Source organism: Drosophila albomicans, chromosome 3, assembly GCF_009650485.2.
Source record: "Drosophila albomicans strain 15112-1751.03 chromosome 3, ASM965048v2, whole genome shotgun sequence".
NCBI lineage: Eukaryota > Metazoa > Arthropoda > Insecta > Diptera > Drosophilidae > Drosophila > Drosophila albomicans.
The window spans coordinates 40,450,222-40,468,004 of record NC_047629.2 but is presented as its reverse complement, the minus strand read 5'-3'; the positions used below and the strand labels follow the sequence as shown (position 1 = coordinate 40,468,004).

General features: G+C 42.6%; 4 protein-coding genes across 5 annotated transcripts; 2 read left to right on the top strand and 2 right to left on the bottom strand.

The window, feature by feature from the left end:
- Positions 1 to 47: 47 nt before the first annotated feature.
- Positions 48 to 4,471, bottom strand: LOC117571505 (intraflagellar transport protein 122 homolog). 2 transcript variants are annotated; one of them, XM_034253674.2, is made up of 11 exons: positions 4,293 to 4,471; positions 3,993 to 4,223; positions 2,473 to 3,927; positions 1,925 to 2,407; positions 1,591 to 1,865; positions 1,378 to 1,525; positions 1,116 to 1,316; positions 932 to 1,052; positions 539 to 695; positions 199 to 476; positions 48 to 143 (listed from the first exon to the last, which is right to left on the bottom strand). In XM_034253674.2, the coding sequence occupies exons 1-11, from the start codon at positions 4,355 to 4,357 to the stop codon at positions 48 to 50; spliced, it is 3,510 nt and encodes a 1,169-aa protein (XP_034109565.1). In that variant the 5' UTR covers positions 4,358 to 4,471. The 2 variants fall into 2 exon arrangements, 1 of the variants encoding a protein (XP_034109565.1); XR_007954720.1 differs by lacking the exons at positions 48 to 143; positions 199 to 476 and adding an exon at positions 752 to 858 and having other exon boundaries at positions 612 to 695.
- An 88-nt stretch (positions 4,472 to 4,559) lies between these two features.
- LOC117571507 (exocyst complex component 7) lies at positions 4,560 to 8,677 on the top strand. Its single transcript, XM_034253678.2, has 7 exons — positions 4,560 to 4,825; positions 4,880 to 5,394; positions 6,989 to 7,056; positions 7,116 to 7,846; positions 7,907 to 8,229; positions 8,292 to 8,425; positions 8,484 to 8,677. Exons 1-7 carry the CDS (start codon positions 4,612 to 4,614, stop codon positions 8,584 to 8,586), a joined length of 2,088 nt encoding a protein of 695 aa, XP_034109569.1. The 5' UTR covers positions 4,560 to 4,611; the 3' UTR covers positions 8,587 to 8,677.
- On the top strand, positions 5,658 to 6,462 carry LOC117571512 (protein matrimony). Its single transcript, XM_034253685.2, has one exon. It carries the CDS (start codon positions 5,731 to 5,733, stop codon positions 6,349 to 6,351), a length of 621 nt encoding a protein of 206 aa, XP_034109576.1. The 5' UTR covers positions 5,658 to 5,730; the 3' UTR covers positions 6,352 to 6,462.
- A 90-nt stretch (positions 8,678 to 8,767) lies between the features above and the next one.
- On the bottom strand, positions 8,768 to 16,752 carry LOC117571509 (agrin). The gene is made up of 4 exons (XM_034253681.2): positions 15,331 to 16,752; positions 10,258 to 11,287; positions 10,000 to 10,197; positions 8,768 to 9,311 (listed from the first exon to the last, which is right to left on the bottom strand). The coding sequence occupies exons 1-4, from the start codon at positions 15,446 to 15,448 to the stop codon at positions 8,768 to 8,770; spliced, it is 1,890 nt and encodes a 629-aa protein (XP_034109572.1). The 5' UTR covers positions 15,449 to 16,752.
- Between the last annotated feature and the right edge of the window lie 1,031 nt (positions 16,753 to 17,783).

The window sequence follows — 17,783 nt, the reverse complement described above, 5'->3', positions numbered from 1 at the left end:
GGATATTACAAAATACATCACTTAAGTAAATACATTGCTACTTGTACTTAAAAGTCTTCCAGCAGCTTGTCAGATGAAGTGCGACAGAAGGGACAATAACCCTTCTGCAGCACCTGCAACTCAAAATCCTCAGCATAAAAGAGCTACAAGGAAGAGCAATTAGATCGTTGTATTTTTTTAAGATATTTACAGACTCACCAGCAGACATTCGGAGCAGTAGGTGATCTGCAGATCGGGCAAAATGTTGCGATAGTAAATGTTGCGTTTGTGTTTATTCTGTCGCTTGAGTATTAACACATGGTTCGGATCAATGGCACGCAACGCATTGCGATCCAAACTTAAGGGCAATGCACTGGCCACATCCTCGTTGAAGGGATCTGCGTCCTCGGGATTCTTGGCAGGCGCCAAAAGCAATCGCTCTGCTTCTGAGTCTGTTATGTCCACTTCAGGATAAAATTGTACTAAAGGCAATATTTCTGCAAATGGATAAATAGAAGTTTAAATGCAAAGTTGTTGCATTGTTTAAACATTTGCTTACCAAAAGAAACAAATGAGAATATGTAGTCCTGTCGACAGGTGGGACAATTGTTGTTATTCAAATGTTGGCTGTAGTTTGAACATTTGTAGCAAAGCGGCAGGAGCTCCTCGGGATCATTGAAGCCGCTCTTGCAGGCCTTGCTATTCAGGTAATTGAGCTGTAAATAGTAAATTCAATAGCAAAGTGAAGTTATTTTATATTAGGATATACGACCTCTTCTTTGGCGTAATTGTCGTATTAAATAGTTCTTTAGTTTCTTTAGAAAACATATTCAGGTTAGTATTTTAAATATAGAATAAACTTTCTTTTAAAATCATATTCTGGACTCGCAAAGGATTTCAGTTTATACTATAATAAAAAAGAGGGTTTAATAAACATCAAACTGCAACTTACATCGATTTGCTCTTGAACTCCCGCTGGAGGCTTCAGCGACTGCAGTCGCTTATTGACCAACAGACACAGTTTATTGGCCTGCAGCAACTTGGCCTGTTTGGCGAGCGTAAAGAGCACTGAACTGTAAGTGGAATAAACAATAATTAAATGTATGTTCTTTCTAGATTCATTACCAATTACTTACAACATACTGACACCCTTTGGGGCGCCTTTGTTCTCCACTTCATTGAAAATGAAACGGCTTACATTAAATAGACTGACGGGTGAATGAGTGGTAAATGGTTCCTTCATATAGTTGTAGATGACGCTATAGGCATAATAGACCTTGGCAATTCGCAAATGGTTTTTGTACTCGTTCAGGTGATGATCAATGGCATTTTGTTCACTATTATATGATAAGAATAAGATTTTATTACTCTAATTTATAATAATATAATAAAACCTACGGCTTCTCATGATAGATGTCCAAATATTGCTTCGCAAGCAGCCAGTAAAAGTAGCTGGCATCCAGATAGCGTTCCTCAACAATTGCCGTATTGCTCAGCTGCTTTAACAGACGATTGGCATCCTTGGTGCGTCCGGCTTTTAAATAAGCTTTGTAGATATCGATTAAGATTAATGAATGCAAATTTTTTCGCAAAATTCTTTGCTTTACGTACCCTGATGCGCATCAATGAACTGATCCGTTTCGGCCAGCCACTGCGCATGCTGGAAATGTACCGTGGGGAGCAACTCCGGTAGTGCTTCGGCTAGACGAAACGCCTCTGGCCAATCCTGCACCTCGACATGCAGCTGCACCACTTGCGCCTCGTCGCCCAGCTTCTTAAACATCTCAGCAGCCAGCGGCAAAGCCTTCAGAGTCTTCAGATTCTGCGCTACCGATTGCAAAGCATCACGTTCACTTAAACTCAAACGACGACCAATGTCATAAAGACTGCAAATTACATAAAATTGATCACTTCAGTTCAGGGTAAGTAGATTAGCTTGACTTACACATCCGCCCAGCCCTGCTCGGACACAATGTCAATAGCTTTCTGATGCTCGCCGGCAGAGAGCAGCAACTCGGCTGCCGCTCTCGGCTCTTTTACCGAATACGCCCATTCGGCACGCTTGCGCACCAGTTCACGTTTCTCCGGTTCGCTGCCATCCTTGAGATACTCCTGAGCCAAATCAAACATGCGCAGATCCGTGTACATTTCCAGCGCACGCGTTGATTGTCCGCACTTGAGAAAGAGACGCGCTGCCTCCTTGAACTTGCCAGCAAAGGCGCTGCTCTCGCCCAGCAACACTTCTTTGGGCACGCTGGCGCGTTGCTGCTGCTCCCGCAGCTCACTGATGACCTGCAGCCAGGGCAGATTGCGCACCTTGACATACGCATCGCGTGCAATGTTGATGTGCAGCGCCTCCAAGGCGGACTGTGCCAAACCCTCCCAGTCGCTGATAGTGACTCCCAGACAGGCGACCTGGTATGCCTCACTGCAAGAATATACAAGGATTCATTTGAATCATGTGGTATATACTCTAAATATTATACTACTCACTCAAACAGTCCTGACTCGATAAACTGCCACATGGTGGCGCCCAGCGCTAGTGGCGTGTTGTGCATAATGTTGCCCCGTAAACAGAAGGCAGTGGCGCCACACAGTCCAACCACAACGCCGTGCATGTTCTGTGGCGCCCTCGGCGGCAGATTTCCAACACGCACACTCAAGCCGCCGCTGCTGTGCGTATAGCAAAGCATCGTGTCGAGATGTGTGTTCCAGGTGACACTATTGACGCCCGCATCCTGATAAAGTATGGTGTCGTTGACCAAGTCCCGGACCACCAAACGACCAGCATCGTCCACAACAGCAATCTTACTGCGATTGGCATTGATGTCCAGACAACGCACCGCCGACACTGCTGTAGTGACAAGCAACGGCAGCGAATTGTTGAGAAAGATGCGAAACACTTGACCATTCTTCAGGCCCACCATGAGCCCCTCACGTCCCGGCGGACCGCCTGTGACCTTAATATAGCGTATGAACGAGTCCATGATCCATTCCCGTTGCAGCGCGCCATCGAAGTCCAGGCACTGCAGTCGCTTCTCTTGGCACAACACAATATTCTTGCCGCACACCACAAGCAGACTGCAATCGAACTTTTGTTGTATTTTCTCGCGCACTTTATAGTGCATGGGCTCGTTCTCAGTTGAGCTGAGCTCGTAGAGCACCACACGTTCTGGTAGCTGGACGGCCAAACGATTCCTATAGATAGCAATCTTTTGCACCAGATCGCGACACTTGATTCGCACCTTTTGTCCGGATATCAAGTGCTGTATGATCACATCGCACATGTTCTCACGAAAAGCGTAACGTTCGCGATATAAAGCATGCACAGTGCTGGACGCAATGTTAAAGCTGGCCAGCGTGCCATCCTCACATCCTATGGTATAGGATTGTCCATTGGGATGTATGGCCACCGTCCAGATCCACGAGTCAAAACCATCGCCCAGCGTGCCCAAGCGTACTCCATCTCGTGTGAAGAAGTGCAAATTTCCAGTGCAGCCGCCGACCACACAAAATTCACCATTTGGAAAGTATTGCATGCAGAGCGGATCAAAGGAGAGTGCACGTTCTTTGCCAATCATTTGGCCGCTGAGCGTGTGAAACGAGAGCGTTTGACCCCAATCCGCAATGGCAATTGTGTCCACGCTACCGGCTCCATTGGCGGGACAACACTGCACGCTAAACACGGAGCTTGACGAGCCGCCTGGTCGATCAATACGTCCCTTCTCCTCACCTAGTTTGTTGCGTATGGATATGGAGCCGTTGGCCAGGCCAAGTATCAAGTATTGTCCATCATTGGTCCAAGCGCAGCCATTGACACGTGACCCAATCTTGTACTTTTGCACCGCCTTTTGATCTGCGGACCAGAAGGCAAAATCCGATATGGAACATGAGGCCAAATGATGTGAGATGGGATTAAAGCACATGCATTGTATGGAGTCGCTGTGACTGCGTGGGATAAGAATATTAGTAAGTAAAAGGAAAAGTCTAAAATTGAGTTAAGCAGCACTTACGAATACTTGAGCAGCCCCTCCAGCTGTGGTGACCACACAATGACAATCTTATCCGCTGCCCCACTGGCAAAGCGTTTGCCATCCCGGGAGTAAACTACTGCATTGACAGTATCTTTGTGGGCTTTTAAGGTGTTTAGCAATGAGCCATCGTTGGGGTTGTAGATGAGCAGGCGATCACCTGCTGCCACCACCAATTGGCTGCCATCGGGTGCATAGCAGACAGAGTGGACGCTGTATTAAGATGTAAACAATCAACAAATGCAGGCAACAAGTGGTTGATTATTGTTCTTGTAAATTTACCTTGTTTTCTCGTCTTTAGCATTCGGAAATTCGATGCGTTCCAACCATTTGAGCACGCCACGCATTGTTTTTTCTTAATTTATTTAATGCAGTTGCATAGTCGGCACTTTTTCCATTTTATTTATGTTTTGTTTGGGACCAAAACAAAAGCTGCCATGGCAACCAAAGCGGTTACCTAAATATCGATACTAAACTATCGATAGCGATAAGGTGGGGAAGCAACAGTGCAATCGATGGACAAAAACAGCTGTTCGACGACGCCTCCCCCATTATTGTATTGTTACCTGTGAGTAGTGAATGATGCAAAATCAAAACAAAGATGAATAATTTGGATAGTTCAGTGCAAGCACACACCAAATTGGAAAAGGAAACTACCAATTTGGTGCTGCTCAAAGATCGCGTTGACAAGTATCATGATCTCTCCACGCAAATGTCTAGCATTCTCACTGTCTTCGAGAAGCGTTTGGGCAACTTGGAGCAAACGATTTTGCCTGTCTACCAAGAAACGGAGCAACTGCAAAAGCGTCAGCAAAGTGAGTTGAGCTAATAATTAAATTTCTCTTTCACTCTACATTGACGTCTTTTAGATTTGGAAGCCACACTAAATTGCCTTGAGAGCGTACTTTCGCACTACGATGTTTCGCAGGAAGTGTGTCAACTGATTCATCAGGGTCCCGTTGAGGGTAGCATTGGCACCTTTCTCGACGCATTGGCCAAGCTACGCGCTGCCATGGATTACTTTCTTCACCACAATTCGCAAAGTGTGGAACTAGAGAATGTCACCAGTTTGTTCAACACAGGTTGCGAGGGCCTCAATCAACACTATAGCATGCTGCTTAAAAAGCACAGCGCACCATTAAAACCTGTGGAACTGCTGGATCTCATCTATATCGAAGATGATTCATCGAGCGATGAGTATACGTCATTTCGCCAGCTATCGCAAACAACCCGTGAGGAGCTGTGCACAATATCGCTGTGGCTCGAGCAGAATTTGCGGGAATACACGCACATCTATGCAACGGAGCGAGGAGAAGTGGTATTGCGTTCACTGCAGTTACTAAAGGATCACCAAAAGAGCAGCAGTTGGGGCACTGAAGCTTTGGTAAGTGTAAAAGCATAGTTTAAGTTTGAGTATCGCGTTCCCACCCTGGTCTTGAGCTCAATAATATGGCGCTGACAACTCTTTAAGTGTTCAAGTGTCGCGCGTTGCCAATTACCTTAAGAATTGAAAGTGAAAGCTCGCATGTACCGCGTTACCAACTGTTTTTCGATCGCGAATGCAACACTGAGTACTTTTACAGTTACACTAGTAACGGTGCCATTCCAGTTTTAAAAGCTTTCTTCAAGCATCGCCATAGAATTTTTTGTCATTCGTCATTTTGTGTTTTAAACTGTCGTTCAATTTTTGTGAGAATTTTAATATAAATAACTATACAAAATGGCTGAAAGTTGCACACCGAAAAATCGTCCAAAATTGTGCCTAATGCAGAATTCGCTAAACGTTAACTCAATAAATGTGCGTTGCTTTTCGCCAATTATTGGCGATTTCCGTTCGCCGAATTTGTCGCCAATTACGAATATGCGAGCAAGCAAGAGTCCAATTTCGCCCATGCACTTCAAGAAGCCAATGGAGAAGCCACAGCAGCAACAACAGCAGCAGCCGACGACTCATCAACAACAAGCGTTGCCACCCAAAATCAAATTTTCTGTTCATGAGAAAAAGAAGAAGAAGCAACCTAGGGAAGAGGAGAACAACAATAACAACAGTTTGGATTGCTTCATGGATGACACGAGCAACAGCAGCATTGAAACATCGTTGTGCAAAGAAACTCGGCGTCGCTCACTGCAAGTCGCCAATCACAATTATGTGATAAATCATGCCAACAATTTGAAGGAAGTGCTGCTCCTCGTCGGTCTAGAGCAGTATTTGGATAAGTTCGAAAAATCGCGCATCGATATGATCGATCTGGTGTCCATGAAGCGTTCAGATCTCAAGAAGATAGGCTTATGCAAAAATGAGGATTGCGATCGCATATTAGATGCTCTGAAGGAGCTTTAAATTTGTCAACTGCTAGCAAATAAAATCGCTGGTTGATTTTCTTGCTTATATTAAGAAATTTATTGTTTAAATGTCATTTTGTATTAATAAATCGAATTTCTGTACAACTAATTTTTGATTATTTTTTTTTTTTTTAATAGTTTAATAGTTTTTTTGGTCACAATTGCTCAGTAAATCATGAAGTTAGCAATGTAACAATGCAACTTTTAACAGCTTCCTTATTTAGCATTCAATGTTTCTGTAAACTTTACAGTGCAAAGTCACTATACGGCTGGAATGTTACAGATTCTGTTAATAGCAGCTTTTAAGTTCTAAACATCTTAATGACACAAAATAGCTAATTTGAATATTTTGAATGGGAAGCGGATAAAAAGCTTAATTATTTTTTAATAAGTTAAAGAGTTAACTTTTTCATTCAATTAAAACAAATTAGTATTTATGTTAAGCTGTCAATTAAATATTTAGGTTTTAACCAATTATAAATACCACAGAATTTTGTTCAATTTTGAGCTGTAACTAAATATTTGCATTAAATTGATTTTATGCAAATTTTGTTAAACAATTAAATATTTTAGAGAACTTTTGTGAAATTTATTCTTATTTTTTATTATTAATATTAATTTGCCAACTTTTGCAGAGACCACGTCACAGTGGACGGCAGAACCAAGAGCCCAAGAGGAACACCTCGGCACGACTGCAGCAAATGTAAGCTGAAAATAAAATTGTAAATAATGAACTTAGCTAATATTTTCTATTTTCAATAGCTTCGAGAAGAAGGCCAACAAGCTGTATTTGCGTGCAACACAGACTCTTGAGCAGTCCACGGGCATCTCCATAAAAAAAGCCTCCTCGCACACTGATCATTTGACATCCGAGGATCTGCTCGATGGCGATCAGGAACTGGACAAGTATTTGGTCATGCTGCTCGGTCTGCAGCGACTGCTGAACTGGGAGCGTGCAATAATGCGAGATATCATACCACAGTCGAAGCACAACGAAGTCTTTGCACGCCTCGCCTACAATGCCATCGAGCTGGTGGTCAAGGATGCCGAGGCGATCACCCAACGCATACTCCGCTGCATCTCACGAAAGGAATGGACGTCGGCTCTGGGCATCTTCTCGGCGTTGAAGCGCGTCATTTTGCTGCAACCCGACATAGAGCGCACCTATGATGCGGCACAGCGCGAACAGTTGACCAAGGTGCTCAATAAACTGCAGCATACGGGATCCAAGGCATTGGAGCATTTCCTGGACGTGGTCAAGGGCGAGTCAAGCACAAACATTGTGGGACAAAGCAATGTGCCCAAGGATGCAACAGTGCATGAGTTGACCTCGAATACGATTTGGTTTATCGAGCATTTGTACGAACACTTTGATGTAATTGGCGCCATACTCGCCCAGGATGTGCTCTACTCCACGCAGCTGGACACCATACTAATGAAGAAGGCGCTGCCCGGCGAGGAGCGCAATAAGGCGCTGCTTGCCATCTACATAAGTGAGACATTCTTAAAGTGTTAATAAAGCACATTTGTTAACAATGAATTGATATTTGCAGAGAAAGCGCTGGCGGAGCTCAATCTGTCCATTATGAACAAGTGCGAACAGTACAATGATCAGGCAACGAAGCATCTATTCCGGCTGAATAATATACACTATATACTCAAATCGCTGCAGCGCTCCAATCTGATTGATCTGGTCACGCTGGCAGAGCCAGAATGCGAGCATAGCTATCTGGAGATGATACGTGAGCTGAAGACAAGCTATCAGAAGACTTGGTCGAAGATGCTGTCGGGCATTTCTTCGCTGGATGAACTGCCTAAGCCAGTGGCCGGGAAAGTCAAAGACAAGGATCGCAGCGTGCTGAAGGAGCGTTTCTCGGTAAGTGGAACGAAAGCACTGCTGATAGTATAAACCCTTTAACGGATATCTCTCTTTGACAGACCTTCAATAAGGACTTTGAGGAGGCTTGCAAGATACAACGCGGCATTTCCATACCCGATGTCATATTGCGCGAGGGCATTAAACGCGATAATGCGGAGCACATACTGCCCAAGTACAATCGCTTCCACGATACGTAAGCACACTTCACTTCATTCGTGACTTTGTTTTCAAATTATTTATTAATTTGCAAGGTATTATATGGTGCAGTTCAGCAAGAATCCCGACAAGTACGTCAAGTATCGGCCGCATGAGATAAACGCTATGCTGAGCAAACTATTTGATGACTCCGCCTAGATTGCATTCCCCCTAGATTTTTGGAATTTTGGGTTTTCGGATTCGTTCGGCTTTTTAATTCCAACACAAATAAATATCGTTTTAAAAAATACACATACAATACGTATCGACTATAGTAGCCTAAAAATATTAAATGCCATGTAAAATGTAAAATGATGCGCCCCGATTGCGGTTTGGCGGATCAGTAAAGGAAGTTGTTCGATGGCGCCTCGGGGCGTCCACAGGCGCCATAGTGATGCACACCCACTGTGCTATTGGTGCGACAATTCTCAATGTCCAGGAAACAATCGTTCAAATACGTCTTATTATCGTTGCCACACACCGGCTCAAATTCCCTCGGACAGATGCGGGCGCAGCCCTTAAACTGAAAAGCGGCCAGGCAACGCTTCAGTGGCACCACAAACACATGCTTGCCGCAATTCTCCTTGCGCATGTGGCACTCCGATTTGTAGAACTTATTATCCGATCCACACACAAAGTTCGGTGGCTGAGCATCACAGTCCGATTCACAGTCCGCAGTTAAGGCGCAATTCTTCAGTGAAACTGGCACCACACGCAGATTGCAGGTGCGTCGCTTGAACTCGCACATCGAGGCAAAGGTGTTGCCATCGGAACCGCACACCGGCTGCTGCTCCAGATCTGCTCGTGTGCACGCATCACCGCAGTCCCTGGTGGGGCTGTTCAGATCCGTGCAGGGTCCAATGTGCGCCAAATTAACGCCGCGCCTGAAAAGCAAAAGAAAAAGGAAAGCTACTGTAGAATGTGCTCGACTATGAAGAACTCCCTAGTCAACTTGGTTTACAGCTTTGTTCCTTAAATAACAATCAATTATCCCTTTTTAATTTGAAATCTGAATTTTAGAATTATTTTTATAGTGCTTTAAGAAATGCAAAAAAAATTGGCAACATCTTTCCATTCCTTCCTTCCATTCTCCATTCACAATCACAATCTAGATTCTAGAAGTCTATAATTATAGTGTTTCCAAAAAGAAATGCTTTCGCTTTGAAATAATATTCTCAACATTCATCTATAATATTTTTGTAATAATCAACTATTTAGAATCTGAATTTAAGGATACTATCATACGGTCTTCCAAAATAAGATGTTTTAGTTCTAGACTTATGAGTTGTAATAAGCAAGTATCAATTTTTGAAATTCGCTTTAAATGCGTATACCAAGAAATATTCTTTCCAAACTAGGTAGCCTTAGCTTTTACAACTACTTCGATCCAGGTGTTAAGGATTACGGAAAAAACAGAAGAGCTAAAAAGTCAGGCTCACAGTTTTCTTCTTTGCCTGATAAGAATTCAATCTCTATATTATCTTGGCTATTGGAATTGATTAGGAATATAAACCAGTATTTTATAGAGTCATCTATGTACGTCTGTTGTACTCTAAATACTCCTTAACTTACAGACAGGTGGCATGCGCCAGCTCGCACTCGTTGTTGTAGGTCTTGGCATCGGTGCCGCACAGTTTGTCGTTGCGCTTTGAACTGAAGATGGAGCCAAAGAGATTGTTGAAGTCCTTGCAGGGTGGCAGCTGCTTGCAGCGAGTCAAACGATTCTTGCACTTATCCATGCTCATCTTCTGTATGGATTTGCGCTGTGGTCTAAAAGGGGAGATTACTCATAAAGGCTCATCATAATAATATAATTCTGTAAATACTCACCCGCAGTTGAGCATCTTCAGTTCGCAGAGTGATGAGTAGATGTTGCCATCACTGCCACAGACATATTGTGACGTGGCATCCGCATCGGACTTCGGACATTCTGTGGGACAAGTCTCGGCAGCTGACTGGCTGCCATGACGCTCCTGAGGCATGCAGAAGGACAACGGCACCTCGAACACATGCTTGCCACAGTTGGTGGAACGCATCTTGCAGGGACTCGCATAGAGGCGACCATCGGAACCGCAAGTGGGACGCGCCACGCGCCAACAGGATTCGCGGCACATTCGCGTCGACTGGCAATGCTTGCGACTGGTCTTCACCACACCCTGACCACAGGTGTGCAGCTTCATCTCGCAGGTGGAGTTATAGACGTTGCCATCAGACGCACAAATGGGTCCATCTTTGGGTGCGCTGTTGCAGTCCACGGGGCAGGATTCACGCTGGGCGCTGGTGTTACTGCAAGGACCCACATGAGATAACTTGACGGCGGCCAACCCAACGCGACAGGATTGCACGCGCAGCATGCAACGATTCAAATAGGTGCGTCCATCAGTGCCACACACCGGATCCTTCTCAGTGGTGCAACGATGCTTGCAGTCCGATCCCTTCGAGCGTTCGCAACCATCGCGCACATCCTTGACCATGGAGACACCGTTGCGGGCACACGTTTTCTTGCGCAGCTCACACAGATTGGCATAGATGAGGCCATCGCTGCCGCACACGGGCTCAGCGCCCACAGTCAAACTGGGCGGACAGGAACGAGGACAGCTGTTGGTACCCGTGGCACTGGCTCGATGCTGCCGTCCCATGCTCAGCTGCTGTTGCTGGTCCGCTTCCTCCTGGAGCAGATTCTCTAGAGCGGCAGCCGCAGCTCCTGGCGCCTGCATCAGCGTGGAGGATAACTCGGGTTGCGCATCCTGGCGATAGTTGATCAACAGCGAATCCGGCGCAGCATCCGCGTTGCGGTAGCGTATCACAGGCGCCTGAGCGGGCAGCTTGATGATCTTAATAGGCGAGTCTGTCACGGCGCCTGAGCGAGAGAAAGAGAGAATGAGAGAGAAAGAGAGAGAGTGGTTAAGGTGGAGTGTGAAGATGTTGAGGGCATGCGGAAGAGTCGCCGCTGGGCATATCAAATGTGGATTAGCTGCGAGTGCACAAAGTATTTTGCGCAGTTGCCTAGCTTCGTATGCTCATGGTCGTCTTAACCCTAGAGATGGATTTGTGTCGTGTCACGCACGCACCGAACAAACACGAAAGAGAAGTCTTTATACACAAGAATAATTTATAAATGAAGGAAAGCTTTAAAGCTTTATAATATCCTTAAAATTAAAAGGCTAAAACCACACTTAAATCCCGAAGTAAAAAATAAGTATAATGAATATAATTTGTATGATATCTTAATTGATAAAACGAAGTAGTATAATGAATATAATTTGGATGGTTACTATTTATTAATAAAAACTCAAAGCAAAAAAACATAGAGCATAAAACACGACCATAAAAATAAAATAGAAAAAGTTTAAGAAATTTTGCTACTCTCGAAGAAGTAATACTTTAATGAATACTTTAGTATGATAATTAAGTCATCAAAATTTGCTAAAAGATATTCAAATTAAACTGGTTTCGAAAAATTTAGTCACTAAATGCGTTTTTAAGTACTGTAATTTTTGCAATCGCCACTTGTTTTGTAAATTACAACCTTTATTAATTTTGTGTGCAATTTCTCCTTAACTTTCTTAAAAGATAAAGTACGAATACTTATTAGTTTATGATTCGCTAAATTCCGAATTGAAACTTATTTTCTAAAGAAACTTTTTATTATTTAAATTCTTTAGAAAATTTATTTTTAAAAGATGATCATTAAATTTACCTACTGCAATTAATAAATATTTTATGTATTTCCTAACTAAGAAAGAAAATATTCTTCTTGAGAAACATTTTAATATTTAAATTCTTGTTAAATGTTTTTTTTTAAATGTTCTTTAAATGTTTTTTTTAAAAAAGGTTATTAAATAGACCTATAGCAAATCATAAATATATTATGTATTTTCTAACTAGATAATTAGAAAGAAAATATTCTTTATTGTTATTTCTCAAATTCACCCGTGTATAGGATTTCGCCTCTCTCTTAAATTGTTAAGATAATAAAATTCCCATTAAGAAATGCATGTTGCTATAAATTACCAATTAAAAGGAACAACTTTTTCACTTTTATAACAAACTTTCGTTTATTGGCGTGTCACGATCCCATCTCTGAGCAACCCCACCCCATCGACATCGACATCGGCTGTGGAATCGGCAATCTGACTTAATGCTTATAGTCGGACATTAACTTGGGCATTTAAAGAACTGTTTATGTGCTATGTGAGTGCAGTCGAGTTAACGGTAAACGACCCACACAGTTTCGTATCTTAAATATGATGGGACTATCTGTGACCTCCATCTATAATTGCGCTTGTGCTAATCCCCCATCCAGAAATCATGAATCTAGAGGCTAAAACTGCAAGTGAAATTTTCACACTAATTGCCTCCGGCCCCGGGCCGAAAAGTCTGTTGTTGTCTCGTCGCAGTCGAAGTAGAAGTCGACTTGGTTTTCGTTTGTGGTCGTGGTCGGATGTGTTGGGTTTTTGTTTGCAAAGAAAGCGACGCAACGCGACGCGACGAGAGGAAGCCACAACGACGATGGCGAGTAGAAGTAGAAAATCTATTAGCGCGCTTCAAAAGACTGCGATTGTTTGCCCGAGATAATTGAACCCACGTTCATTATTTCAATTTGTAGCAGCAACAGCTGCGAACAAAACACACACACACACACACATCTCCACATATCACAATAAAACAAGAAAAAAGAAAAGATGCGAGTAAATAAAAAAAACCAAAAACAAAAACAATAAACTAAAAAAATGCCAAGCATCAAAGACTTAATCCCAGAGGCAGTCGTCGCATTCTCAGCCATTTTAATGGCCGCAACTAGAGAAAATTAAGCGGCGTTAGAAATTAATACAGACATCATCATCACTCTGCGGCGGCATTGCGCCGTCTCGCCTATGTTCCACATTCCATGGCATTCAGCAGAAGCAGCAGCAGCAGAAGTAACAGCATCACACACCATTCCAGTGGCAGCCATGAATAAAAGCTCTCTGCTCTTTGCTCTCTCATCTCGGCTCCTGCTATCGGATGCCATCAATTGCAACAACAACAACAACAATTGCAACTATGTATAGCAAAAAGAAAGAAAAGAACGCATAACGTATAATTTTCAAAAGTGGAAACAGCAACAACAACAACAATCGCACAACGCTGGGCAGGCTTAGGCCCGGACTGCGAGCTGACATGATATGTGGTGTTCGCTTGTTGCAACTGCTGCCCCCACATATCATTCTGCCAGCCGCACAGTGGTCCAAGGATGCCAGATAATGTGAAGACTTCGAACAATATGCAAATTAACTTTTTAACTTTAAATTTAAAAAAAGGAAAAGCGAATTTTATATTTAAAATTTATAAACTAATTTCATTAAACAATATTGTTAATATTTTAACCAAATTCAATTTGGAATGGAGTTAGCTTTAAACTTGGTAATCGAAAATTGAAATTTTATTGATATCTAAAATAATTAAATTTATTTTAAGAAGATTATTGCCAAGAAATTTTGAAATTTAATTAATTTTATTTTAAGTGCGGAAAAGTCTTGAAAATATAAATTTATATTTAAAATAAATAAACAGATTAGATTGAACAATATTGATACTAGCAACGCTATAAGACTTTAACTAATAAAATATAAAGCTGCTTAAGTTTGGCAAAGAGGAAAATACACAGTTATTATAATCAAAATTAACCTAAGATTAAGCAAATTACATTAAACATTACTGGTAAATCTACTAACAGTATTAAATAACTAATGTAATTATAAAATCAACTTCAAAAGATATATTTAGCAAGAGATAATTATAAAAAAGTATTTCTTCGAAAAGAATTGACCAATTTTATTCCCTTCAAATCAATACAAACTAATCTATAAATTCTAAAATTATGTTGAACATTTCGAGTCCCGTTAGGTGAGATATTTTATTAAGCAATCTATGTAACTTTGAATTAATTGAGCGTGAACAATTTAGTAGATGTCTTGCTAATGCTGCATAAACAAATAATTATGTTAGCTCATTTGCATTGCTTGTTACAATAAGTGGGCTAATAAATTAAACTAGTTTGGTAGTTAGTAGATCGTAAAACATAGCACTTATCTAACATTATACAAATGGCTACAGTAGCGATCATAATCAGAATTGCAACACATGTAAGCACTTAGTCATCAATCTGAATTGACGATCATGATGATGATGATGACGATGATGATATGTAACAATGTCATGATCTTTCCAGTGAGGAATTTTGATTTCAATTAAATAACGATGGCAAAGCAGAAGCAGAAACAAATCGCTTGAGAAACTGTAGTACCATAATTGCCTCTGTTTGATCACACGGGTCAAGTCTTTTATGATGACGATGGCGACCTAATAGGGCAATCAACCAAATCATTTGCTGTGCTGTGCTGTGCTGTGCTGTGCTCTCTTTAATGCACTTCTTTAATTTGAACTCGTTCCAACCGGCTGCGGTAACACTGTTCTACCTCTTGGTCTCTCTTCGGGTTCAAGTCTCTGCTGTTGTATTTATTCTGTCTGTCTCTCTGTCCGTCTGACTGTCGTGCATGAGAGCAAGTTTAATGAATTTATTTGAATGTTGGACAAATTGTGCACGACGAACAAATTTACGAGCATGTTTGGGCTTTACTTTTACATATATATATTATATTGTATAGGAGTGAGGAGGGCACATGCCATTCTTCATGTGGAGTGAGTGAGAAGAGCGAGGGGCTCGCTGATGTGTGTCAGCTTTACATTCACTTTATACTTGAACCTAAAGATAGCTATTAATTGTTGCTGCTGCTGGGCAGAAGACAATGCCAATTGTTGGCCTTTCTATCCGCACAGTGGCACAGCTGTAGGTCCCCCCACTTTCCTTCCCACTCTCTCACTATTATATATTGTTGTTAGTTAAGCTGTATGACTTACCATTAGTGAGGCTTGCCGTTAGCATTAATGCCAGCAGTGCGCCAAACAGCTGGTGCTGGAATTGCTGCTGTAGCCTAAAGCGGGACGACTGGAATGGCGTCTGGATCAAGTACATCATTTTCACTGTCGACTGCACTTTCCAGGCCTAGGCTAGACAACAACTATGTATATGTGTATGTGTGTGCGTGACTACGACGCTTTCGCTCGTTAACAATTGAAATAGTAGCAGTTGCTGTTTGCCGTTTTGTGAGCTTCTCAAGTTCAACACTAGGCGGCGTGCAAAGATCACGGCACGACCACGACTTTGACTTTGACTTGCGTTTGGAAGAAAGTTTTCGTTTTGTTGGTGTTGTGTGGTAGTACCACTTTCCGCCGTCTGTCTATGCACGGCTCTTTAAAAGAACTGGTGCAAGCTCCAAAAAACACGCAGAAGCTCAACGTTGACGTTCAAGCTGTGGCGCTGACGCTGACGTCGCTGCTCTCACTGATGCTGCTGCTGCTACTACTACTTCGACTGCCGTTGGCGTCGCTGCCAACGTTTTGTACGCGGTTTGCTTGGTGGGCCCTTTTATGAGTTCATTCGTCGCCTATTAAACGTTAAGCGACGTTTCGGTTTACTTTTTTGAGTGTGTATTTTTGCACAACGACGGCAATTACATCAAAACTCCTGCGTGAATTTTTCAAACTACTCTCGAGTTGTTGTAGTTGTTGTTGTTGCTGTTGTTGGTATCTGACCTCTCGCACAATGTAGCATAATTTCTTTTTTATCGCCTTGCCTTTTAGTACATTTCTTCTTTACTGTTGTTTGTGTTTTTCTTTTTTTTTGTAGTTTTATTATTATTTTTGCACGTTGCTTTAATTCGATTTCAATTACGACTGCTGGCTGACTGGCTGGCTTTTGAAGTTGCTTCTTTTTACCACCGTTCCCGTTTGTTCTCTGCGGTCTTTATATATTTTATTGTATGCACACAAAAGTTCTTTTCAATGCTTTTTAGTCGTAGTTCGTTACTCTTTTGCCGTAACCGTAACCGTTTGAATTTGATTTTGATGCGCGCTCGTTGAGTTTCGCATGCGAAGTGATCGTTATGTGTGTGAATATGTGGACTATCTGTGGACTGTGGACGCTTAGTGTGGACGCTGTTCGCTGCTCGACGACGTCGACTGCATTGTTGAAGCTGCTACTGTTACTGCTTCTGCTTCTGCTGCTGTTGCTGCTGCGCTTTCAATGAATGAACATGCACAAACACACACTCACACGCACGCGTCGCGCTTTGATTTTTACACATTCAAAAACAAAATTATAGGCTTTTTTTGTTGATGGATGATGCTACTGCTGTGCTGCGTCTTTTGTTGCATCTCCAGCTCCAATTTCTATGCTTCTACTGCGGCTGCTGCTGTTGCGACTGCGCCGTACCGAACAACACGAGAGAAAGGTTTGAATGACACTCACACTCGAATTTGCAATGCCATTTATATGAGTGAAAGGCAGTCGCAGCGCAGCCGACTGCGCAGCTCGCGTTGCTCGGGCGCCGCACAGTGGTGACGCTTGACAGGCGCAAACAATTCTAATGGAAATTGCTTGGCTGCATTTCAAGGTCGTTGCAGCAGTCATTTTAATAAATTCAATTAAATTATATAACTTGATAATATTAGGGCAATGTTAGTTAAATATTATATACATATACACATGTTTCCATTGCAGTCATAACTTTTGCCGAACAGGAAGCTTTTCGTTGGCTTGTTCTGGTCACACTGTGCAACGACAATGTCTTCGGCTGTGCATCGATTGAGTTCGCTTCGTTTCGTTTCGGTTTTTGTTACTGCGCTTAGGCATTGATTAAATGGAGTTGTCGGTGGTATTTAAAATAACAACTTGGTCTTGCACGCTGTTGTTGTCGTTGATGTTGTTGTTGTTGGTGTTTTTGTTGTCTGCAACCTAATCGGTTTTGCGTACAAATTTAATTTACCAAAAGTGGTAGCAAAATGCAACCAAAAAGGCGAAGCGCATTTGAAATTATAACACACACATAGCATAGGCATCTCTTACTAGGCACAGTTGCTGTTGTTGTTGTTGTTTGCAGTCGAGCAGAAAGAAAGTGCGCTGCGCTGCTTGCGGCTGCGGCGCTCACAGTTTGAAGTCGAACTCGATGCCGATATATTGCTCTTAAAGCCACAGACGGCGACGCGGCTGCTTGCTGTTTGTTGGTTGCTGGTTGCTAGCTGGAAGCTGTGTTTATAGACTTGTCGACTTTTAAGCCATAAATTTTACGCCTGAGTGGCGTTGCGAATAAGGGTCACACACATACAGCACACACACACACACTCACACTCGCACAACATAAATAGATGCTGAAGCTTGCACATGAGCTTTGGCTTTGGCTTTGGCTCGCGTGCATAAAGAAAATTGAGTGGAGCGACATCTAGCGGCCGACGCCGCCGCCACCGCAGTCGCG